The 10,624-nt window shown below is 42.9% G+C and overlaps 1 protein-coding gene across 3 annotated transcripts; it reads left to right on the top strand.

The window, feature by feature from the left end:
* Positions 1 to 579: 579 nt before the first annotated feature.
* Positions 580 to 10,337, top strand: LOC142590896 (uncharacterized). Of its 3 annotated transcripts, XM_075703298.1 has the most exons (3): positions 1,399 to 1,579; positions 7,129 to 7,190; positions 10,066 to 10,337. In XM_075703298.1, the coding sequence occupies exons 1-3, from the start codon at positions 1,542 to 1,544 to the stop codon at positions 10,266 to 10,268; spliced, it is 303 nt and encodes a 100-aa protein (XP_075559413.1). In that variant the 5' UTR covers positions 1,399 to 1,541; the 3' UTR covers positions 10,269 to 10,337. The 3 variants fall into 3 exon arrangements, 2 of the variants coding, with proteins under 2 accessions (XP_075559414.1, XP_075559413.1); XM_075703299.1 differs by lacking the exons at positions 1,399 to 1,579; positions 7,129 to 7,190 and adding an exon at positions 580 to 670; XR_012830252.1 differs by lacking the exon at positions 7,129 to 7,190.
* The last annotated feature ends 287 nt before the right edge of the window (positions 10,338 to 10,624 follow it).

Consider the following 10,624-nt stretch of genomic DNA (forward strand, 5'->3'; position numbering starts at 1 on the left):
GCGCTTCGTGCAAGCCACCACCTCACTTCTGTTTGCACAATCACGGAATCAACAATTCCATTCGCTCACCGTGGTTACCTTGCCGTGAACACGACAAATTATTCCAGCCATCTGCACCTCCTTTCAGGTAAATATTAAAGTTACTTGCGAAGATACCTAGGCACTATCATTAGGTGTTATATTTCGCCTGCATTCTAGATAGAGGGTTACAAAAATCGGAAGGTTGAAAGACGCGTTTTTCTGCGAAATGTAATAGCTCATATTGGGAAGCATGTTGGAGCAGTAGATTTTTTTTTTCCAAGCATCAGATTGTGGAGAAAAAGAACATCCGATTTGTTGCCTGTACAGGTGAGGGTAGGTAACGTGAGTCCCTATGTTAGCTTTATGGAGATGACAGGCTTATGACGGAAGCGATGTTTAAATATGGATGTGAACTTTTTCTGCACATTTTGGAGAAGTAGTGGCGTGTTGGGCTGTCGTTCGAGCAGATCGGTAAGAAAGCAGATGTGCGGCCAGCTCCTCCAGACTATTCACCTCTATTGCTTTGAGTATTGTTACGAAGATATGTGATGGCGCATACCTACACGCAATATGCCTCCACAGCTGCACACAGAACTAGGCAAGATCATATTGAAACGTCAGCAACAAAGGAAAGGGCCTGCCGCTTCAGGTAACTACACTTTAGGTTATGTCGATTTACGGGAACGGCTACCGCTGTGGCTAAATTTTGGAAAAGGAATCCGGCTCGGCTGTTCGCTGCCAATACCACTAATTCAGTTGCACTTCCGACAGCCGTTTGTATTAGTTAAATTGTAGAAATAAGCTCAATAAGGAGCATTCATATAAAATCAAGTAACAGCACATTTACAATATTATGATATAGATCTTTGGCAAATGACCACTGTTGCTTATTTCCGCAGTGGTCACTCGTCAAGAACGAAAAACAAGAGAAACAAAAATCGCGACACCTAAAATCATTGTTATGTTGATTGGCTGCGCTAAAGTATATTCTTATATGTATTACTCCTCATCGCAATCTATATTTCAATGATGTTTTGATTTTAGGCGGAATTTGAATTAACGCAGGCAATGGCGATCGCAATATTGAGCCAGAGGGCTTGAAATTGTTTACTGCTGCTGAAGCTGCAAAATACAGACCCAGTGGTGAGCGCAGAATACTGAAGGAAAGATGCTGCGCAATAAAACGAATGATGGCGAGACGCAGGCTCGAACTTGCGCAAACATCGTGTTGTCTGAGTAAGCAGCCGTGAGTTATAAACAGCTACCTACACCTGCACAGTGCGACAGGGAAGGTCATGTTCCTAGGAACAAAAAAACATGAAAACCAACAAACAATGCGCAGTAGGTGCAAAACGATCACTCTGCTCCAGCATGCCACGCAGCGGCCTGTTCTTCGCGACTAAAGAAAGAAATCACAGTACATAGTTCCAGCATACGTTGCAACTGGAGGCGATACAAAACACTTCCATTAGCTCTCTTCCCATGGAATTCTCGCTCCTTTCCAGGATTTTCATTTCTGAATGTCGCGTAACGCTTGTGCAGGTACGGCAATGCACCGGTAAGTGCACAATACCATTATTTTTATTGAAAACTTACGTTTTTAATAATGCGTCTACTGTTTAATTACAACGGTAGTGACTTCGTTCCCGACAACATAATTTTATACAGCACCCCCATGTACAGTTCGCATGCATATTGGCGTGCTCTTTGTGACAGCAATTATTTTTATTTCGTTATCGGAAGATATTCTAATGAAACAGTCTGTACGTACTCTCGAAGTTTCCCTTAGACTAATGAACGAAATAGTTTTAACGAGAGTGAAATCTTCGTTAGGGTATACGCCTCTTGCTTTTTGCTATTTTCTCGTTTGTCATTTGCTTATTCCCGCCTACTGTGCCGAACTGGTGTAAGCGCCTGCCTTATTTTTAATTTTTGCTCATAGAGCTCATCACAACCACTGCCTCATGATGGAATGCTGCCGTTATCACTTAGAGCTTTTTTTATTATTTTGGTGGTGCCGCTTGTTTGAACATAATATATTTGAAGTTTAAAAAGTTTCAAAATCATTTGAAGCTGTATTAATTTATCTTGGCGTGACAATTATAGCATCATTATCGGGAAATTAGTACAATGGCTTACGATGACGCAAAAAGAATGCAGGAGTGGCCTCCTAAACAGCTATCGCTATAGGCAATAACTCAACCATTTGAAGATTAAGCACCTTTGTCCTTTCTTTCTTTCTTTCTTTCTTTCTTTCTTTCTTTCTTTCTTTCTTAATGTGCCCAAGAACAGCTTTACGCCTTAATATTGGTGCACTTGTGGCACATAAAGAACATAACACCGAAAAACAAAACAGAATATATCAAACAACAGTGGTGCAATGTGCAACAAAAAATTGAATTATTCTGAGAGAGAAGTCAGGCAATGAGCAAGTAGTGGACCTGAATATATCAAGACCATCACTCAAGTAATTTTGTTGTGTTACAAGACGTGTTATAGCGTTAGAAGCGCAAGAGCAATTCACGTAGAAAATGCTAGGATTACGCAAATTAGGGCGAGGCACGTAGAACCTTACAGCTGACAGTAACCGCGGACAGGAGAAGAGGTTGTGAATCAGTTTATACAAAAGTAAGTAATCACGGTATTTCCTCCTTATTTATAGGGGTATAATATTAAACATGCGCAGTACACACTCACAGGTATAAAATACACGGCGTCCGAGAAATCGATCGTGCAGGATACGAATGAAACGCCGCTGAAGACATTCAATTTTTGCAACATTGGTGAAATTAATGCAGTTCCATACGACAGAACTAAGGTCTAACTTCGAGTGGACAAAAGAAGAATACAGGAGAATAACCCAGTTCACATTCGTAAACTGTTTAGTCATCCTTGATATGAGGCCTAACTTCCTGTAGGATGCATTAACGATGCTTGAAACATGCATCGAAAGTTAGCCGGGAGTCAACCAATATTCCTAAGTCGCGCGTACAAGTCGCTCTTTTCAACGGAATGTTGTCGAGTGAGTATACTCGTATAGTAAAGGGATCATTTTTCGCTTAAAGGAAACACGTGTCTTTGTTGGTATAATGCGCAAAAAGTTGGAAGCACACCACTCCGCAACAGAGTTAATATCTTCCTGTAATAATTCACAATGCTGCTCCGATTCTGTATTGCGGTAAAGTTTAATATCATCAGCGTAAAAGCGGATACGCCAATAGCGCAAACATTCTTCAAGGTTATTAACAAAGATATTGAAAAATAATGGGCGTAAGATCGACTCTTGCAGAACACCGGAAGTTGATTCATAAGGTAAAGAGTACTTAGCACTAAAGTGAACATAATTTGACAGGTAGTCTTTAATAAGCGTGCACAGGCTAGTACTAACGCCGTAACTCAAAAGTTTATGGATAAGAACAACATGAGAAATATGATGCCCGTGATACCTGTGAAGAAGCAGCGCGATACAATGGCAGGACGCTGGAAAAAGGCAATGGGTGTTCCTAAGTACTTCAACCCCAAATAGGGTTTAACGTTCCGTCATTTCACAAATGGGCAGATAGCAAATGGTCTGGACGATGTCAAGGAATCTCTTCACAGAAAATTCTTTCTTTTTTTATACCAATCGCTATCAGCCTCGTTTCACCATAGACGATTGCACTCAGACCTTCATTTGAAGTCAGTGAAAATTTTTCATGAATGTCGGCGCAATGCAGATAGCTCAAACATTGTAGTATTGATATTATATTATTATGTTCTTTTGTTTGCTTACCCTTTCGTTACCCCGTACTGTGCAGGCAGGTCCGTGACTCTTGTTACTGTTCACGGCTACGATGTTTCCCACACATGTTAATATATATATATATATATATACTTGCCTTCAACAGTATTTCGAAGATCATTTTTCTCGGTTCCGTAGTCATCCCTTGTTATACCACAGCTGTACACATTGTCTTCATCTTCCTATAAGAACTTCTCCCTTCCTTGATTATTCTTAGGTGATTTCGCTCTTAATTCTTACATATAATCCGTTACGTTTTTAGAACAACTAGTTACAATGGCGCAGAAAATGGTGACCATTTACCATATTTAGCACGTACACAAAATTGAAGCCGTACGGAAGGTCCTGTGTTGTCGTTTGGCGAGCTCATATGCTCGTTCCACGGGAGTTGTTTCCTGTGCGCGATTGTCCGTATTTGTGATCTTAGCGGGGTTGCCATCAACAGTTGCGCCGAATAGCGTAAATTATGGAGGACAGTATTCCGTAATCCATTCGCCTTAAAATTCACGCCGAGTATCCTGCGCACGCACTGCAAGAGAGAGAGCAAATGATAAATGAAAGGTAGGGAGGTTAACCAGGACTGAGCCCGCTTGGCTACCCTACACTGGGGAAAGGAAAAAGGGGAGGGAAAAATTAAAAGAATAGGAGGAAGTCCACTGGGGATGCCGCGCAGTGCCACTGCAAGAAACAAGCGCCTCCGGGATGACAGGTTCTTTTTTTCTTCTTCACGATTGCGGAAACGTAAACCCGTCACCTCAGTGCCATTCCAAGAAGATAACGCGGCTTCATTTCGGGGCCTCGTTTACATTCCTTGTGCTTTTTAATACATATGAAATTATCCGAAATTATGCGTCGCTGCCGTCATTGCAGCGCGATCACATCCGCTAGACCTGTCCCTTTGTTGTCGTCAGGCATGTGTGCTGCCTATAGACTGTGCATGTCTATATTTGATTGAGACACAGATCAACATCAAAGCACACGCACAGAAAGGCGAACAGCACTATCCAGCGGGAACTTCCATTTACTGCGGCCCATTGCATATATACAAAACACCGTACGCTACTAGCAAAGGGAGTCGGAGCCGCTGATAAAGCGCTTAGCGGAAATCTCTATTGCATCGTGATATGATATTACGCTTACCAGCGCAACCCATGTCATTATTTCTACTCCTCACGAGCCGTGCCTTTTCTCTTGATTTTTTTCTATTTGCTCTTGGCGTGTCTATAAAGCAAGCGCAATAAAGGACGCAAGCAGTTTTTCGCCCTTAGCCATGTCGGCCTGGTCAGTGCTTCGCACACGCCCATAACGCACGGAACGTTACATGGTCTCAGGAGTGGCCGCCCGGTGCAGCACTTTCCAGCGGGAGCAGGACCTCAAGTGCACCCAGAAACAGACATGATGTGTTGAAGCCACCGGGACCACTACTCATGACAGATGATATGGGAAAGAATCGGCAACAATTTAAGAGATGCTAGAGCTCTACTTCACGGTAACAAAGCGGCATGACAAACCCCTGAGCAAGGCAGTGAAGAGAGCAGTACTACTGAGCTTAGCAGGGGAGGATGCATTAGAACTTTTCAACAACTTCTCCTTCAGCGAAGGTGAAAGCAAAGAAGACTACGAGACCGTCGTTATCAAGTTTGACGCATACTGGGCTGCTCAAAGAAACGAAGTTTATGAGCGGTATCTGTTCCGGAAGTGGATGCAGACAACGTGGGAGAGTTTTGAACAGTTTGTACGAGACGTGAGGATGCAAGTCCGATCGTGCAATTTCGGAGAGCTAACAGACTCCACGATTCGCGACGAAATTGTGATCGGCATTAGCAATTGCAGCCTCCGGGCCAAACTCCTGCAGGACAACGAGCTCATGCTGGCCAAAGCTGAAAAAATATGCAAGGCATCAGAGGCAGCTGCTTTGCGATGCGAAGCATGGGCGTATAATGTAAACCAAGATCCAGTCAATGTCGCTCGGATCTCAACCAAGCATCCAAAAACGTTCAAATGCTCACGTTGTGGCAGAGAAGACAGACCACGCGACTGCCCAGCTTATGGCAAAACTTGCAGAATCTGTAACGCAAGGAATCACTTTGCTGTTTGCTGCAGAAGAGAGTGGCGCGCGTAGATGAGTTCCAGGATGGCGGTGACGGCAATGACTTTGAAATTTTAGAGTTGTGTAAAGACAACGGACCTCAGTTCAGAAGCCTAGACTTCTGCTGGTTTGCAAGAAAGTATGACTTCAGACATGTCACCTCAAGCCCGGAGTTCCCGGGGTCACTTGCAGAGAAAGGCGTGCAGGTAGCTAAAAGAATTTTGAAGAAAACGAAAGAAGCAACAGAAGATTTCTGGCTGGGGCTACTTAGCTACAGGTCAACACCCTTAGAAGATGGACGATCACCCGGAGAACTACTCCAAGGAAGGCGATTAAGATCGACCCTTCCTGATTCCACCAACCAGCAGAGAATGCAAGTGTGGAAACATGTCCAAAAGGAATATTTAAGACGGGTTTTACCAGCACTGGAAAAGAGACAGACTGTTAATTAGGCTGAAGGAAATGTCTCGGTCATGGAAAGCGAAAGTGGTTAAGCAGGCGTATCCAAGATCGTACCAAGTGTTGACAGGGCACAACAAAGCACTACTTCGTAACAGGCAACATCTGCTCCCCACAGGTGATTCTTTCATCTAGGACGCACTGGAAGATGACCACGATACTGACGAACGCCAGCAAAGGACACACGCCACTCGCGACCTGCCTGTACAGATTAACGCACCGCCTGTAATGGCGACAGACCCCACTACATCATTACGAATATCTCGCCGCCAGTTCAGACCACCTCAACATCTAGAGTACAACTCCAATTTGCAACAGTTGTCTTGAACTCTTTACTTTTTAATACTGTGAGGACGTGCATTACATAGCTGCTGTTCTAATATGCGTACCTTCAAAAGGAGAGGGATGTATCGTGATCTGATAGTACACTTACCAGCGCAACCAACGTCATTATTTCTACTCGGCACGAGCCGTGCCCTTTCTCTTTATTTTTTCCTCTTTGCTCTTGGCGTATATATATAAGCAAGCACAATAAAGGACGCAAGCAGTTTTTCGCCCTTCACCATGTCGGCCTGGTCAATGCTTCGCACACGCCCATAACGCACGGAACGTTACATCCGTGAAAGGTGTTTTTTTAAAGCGTTGTGTCGTTATTATAAACATATTTTCATTCAGATGAAGTAAAAACTGCCACATTTAGCATGATACATTTATGACAAGAAATATAGCATCACTAACACTCACGTTCTTCGTTCATTTTCTCTTACGGCATTTCCAGGGTATCACCACACCGTCAGGCAAGCATGACCGGAGCAACCATACATGGAATCTTACTTGCAGGTACTGCACTGTAGTTTTTAAGAAGTTCATGCAACTCTCGAAACTTTATTTACTGTAAACAAACTGGCAGCACGAAACAGCACGTTAAGTTCTGCGTCTCTAGCGCGGCGGCTAACACGAGTGACGGCATCAACAGGATGATATGATATGCACGGTGTTTTTTTGGCTGCGAAATTTTTTAAGCATTACCTACGGCAGATAGCACAATTATAATCCATGATTTAGGTTACTCGATGAGGCGGCCGTTACTTCTACGAGAAATGAAAATGTTCAATTGAATAATTCACGTAATTACACTAATTAACTTTATAATTAATTACATTATGCCACATATTTCAATCTGCGAACTATATCCGCTGAGTTCGCACGGCGAATCCACTTGGAAAGAAGTTTCTGGACAGCAGCAGTTCCGAGATATTCATTTTCAAGGTGTCCGATGAAGTGCATTGGCTTTCCAGTTGCTTTTTAAAGAAACCGCTGTTTTATGCACTGAACCAGAAAAGCCAGGAGCCGCCAGCATGCTAGTTGCTCCGTGGGCTTGTGACCTTTCCTGGTAGCTGCAAAGAGCGGAGTTTCCACTCCTAAAGGTTTCTTGCTTCGTGGGTGTGGGTGACGAAAGGGTTTTATAGGGAGAACATGCAGCGCACGCCGTCATCCGCACATCCGATGCCGCGGCTATAGATACCTGTATTCGGGCTGCTACACAAAGGGCGCACATGGCATTTCGTGTTGTTTTACCCCATCATCGTCATCATCGTCATCATCATCGTCGTTATCATCGTCATTATCATCGTCATTATCATCAAAAAGCGAGGCACGTCTAGGACGAAGTTCACGCATAGCCACGCGTCTCACTCTCATGCCGGGGCATAACTGTTAGGTTCAACTTTTCTTTGTTACTGCGCTATGTAAAAGCACAGATTAACACAGGAAAAGATGGACACCGAATGGGAACGAAGACTCAATCTTCTTTGTACTGCGTTTTCGTTCCCATTCAGCATCCACGTTGTCCCCTTTAGAGTGCGCTTTACATCGCGCAACAATAATGAACGTACACCAACCAGCCGAATTCATCGCTCTGCTAGCTTCAACCCCGAGAGAGCCGCAGAAAATGACGACAGACCAGTATCATTGAAGCTGTACGATCTTCGTGTTGGCAACCAACTTGGATGGTTTTTGCGTAATCTTGGAGTGCCGATCGAATAATGCCAGTAATAACCGTATTGTGACTATTTGCGTGGAGAATACATGATGTTCGCGAAGGTTGTATGAAGAAAATAAGTTTTCGAAAGTTCCAACCCGATGACCACCGTTAACACATTCGGAATTGTACTTGATCTACAGCTTCAGCTACAAACGTTGTTTTGCCAGTTTTTGTTTCACTCTGTGCTCGAATTAAATGGTAGGACTGCGGGAGGAAGGTCTAACCAGGCGCGCAGCAGCTGAAATTAATGGTTCGCAGCGCACACTGTGCGACTACATGTACACTTTGATAAATAAGTTATAGGACTGATTTTGTTTTTATTTTTTATATTCAATTTATTTTGTTTATAATGCTCACCACTTGAAATACAAGGCTTATTTGGAAACATTCAACAAAACATGCGTCATAAGTTGTCTATTTGAGTGTATACCAAGAGCAAAAGTGGCTGTCACTTGCAATAATTACGGACACTACAGCGAGTGTTTCTTCTCACAGTCCCATATATAGCTATGTTGTTCTCGGAAGGCCCCGTATGGATTTCACTCTCGCAGCTTAAAAATGTAAGCAGGCAATGATATCGAGACCGATAACTGCCCGGCGCCTGAGCAGCAATGTATACTAGAGCTCTATAGTGCAGAAAATAAATGCCACGTTTCATTTTCAACATATAAAAAAAAAATTTAATACTTCACAATACGTTCATACGTACAGGCCACACTTGCTAGACCGCTGATACTCACGTTCGCACGTCATATAGATTTCATCATCAACTTCGCATCAAAGGCATTTTCGGAAGGAAATGCGCCTTGAAATAAATTCAGTTCAATAAATAACTAAGTAAATAAATTACATAACTGATTATTTAATTAATCGGTCCTTCACTTGCAATATTCGGCTCTGCCTAATATCATATCTCACTGTAATGTTCTCAATAGCGAGATTAGTTTTCAAACGAGATGCCACAATATTGCGCGATCACCAGTGCGAGCTGTTCACCCAATAAGCCAAGTGCGTGCTTTACTAGCTATATTCTTACCTGTGCTTCTTTTCCCTCTTTTGTGCAGCTTTTCATCATAGAATTCTTATACTGTAGTGCATGTCCATGTTACAACGTGTGCTCATAGGTTATTCGCTTTATTATGTTAAGAAGGTACTTTGTTACTCATTTTCTTATTTAGTATACTTCCGATTGTTGCTATTGTTCACATTGTTTTACAGCGATGCCCCTATTGATCAAAGCACGACGCACAAGCTGTACGGTTCTTTATAAGTAAATAAAACATACACGGTGTGTATGTTTGTAGTAGTGTGTGTTCACATTCGTGAAAGCAAGGAACATTATAAATCCCCCTTTTCATGACTAGTCTCCCATCAGTTTCAATTTTCTTAGAATAAATGCCGATAAGTCCCTCGATAGAAGTGTACTAGCAGTGCTTGAAAGAAATCTAAACAGATATCAATGTACAAATGAGAAATTCGGCGCCTAGCCATGCTTTCTGAGAAGTTTGAAATGATGCCGGTGCCTGTATTGCTCCATCCTATAGATGAATTACAAAAGTTGCGATAGAAAATTGTTAGAAAGTTGTTATGGAAACTTTTTAGCAAGAGAGACCCCGTTACCACCCCGTCATTGCGTTTCGTGTTGTTATTTACCCGACTTTTCACTTGCAGCATTTATGATAGCGGCTGTTGAGCCGTCTGATGGATACACCTGCGTACCGCCTGAGGGAGGCTGTCCAGACGGCAACAAATCCGAGCGGTTCTTCCTCAACCGTAGCGCCCATGATTGCTACGGCCTGCACACAAGTGGATGTGATGGACAGGGATTCGACTCTATAGTGTCTTGTAAAATTAGCTGTCTTGGAAAGGGGTAATTGTAGACTTGCCATTGTGTCGGCCGGAACATCATACTAAATGTTGGATGAAAATAAAACTAGGACAAAATTCACCTGTAAAAATGTATCAAGCGTTCATTAACAAACTTGAAGAAAAGAAATGAGCGCTACAAAGACGCGTACTAAGAGAACATGTACGACGGACGGGTGCCAACTTCCAACTAAATGTTTATCTGAAGAAACAGGATTTATATTGATAGAAAAAGAAAAGCACAACCGTGTCTTCACGACCTCTTTGTAGCGCTCATTTCTTTTTTCCCAGTATGTTAAACCAACTCGCCTACATCAAGCTTCTGGTCCATTAACAATTATGTTTGGAGCAAGCTCCTCGAACG

Source organism: Dermacentor variabilis, chromosome 8 (assembly GCF_050947875.1).
Source record: "Dermacentor variabilis isolate Ectoservices chromosome 8, ASM5094787v1, whole genome shotgun sequence".
Taxonomy (NCBI): Eukaryota; Metazoa; Arthropoda; class Arachnida; order Ixodida; family Ixodidae; genus Dermacentor; species Dermacentor variabilis.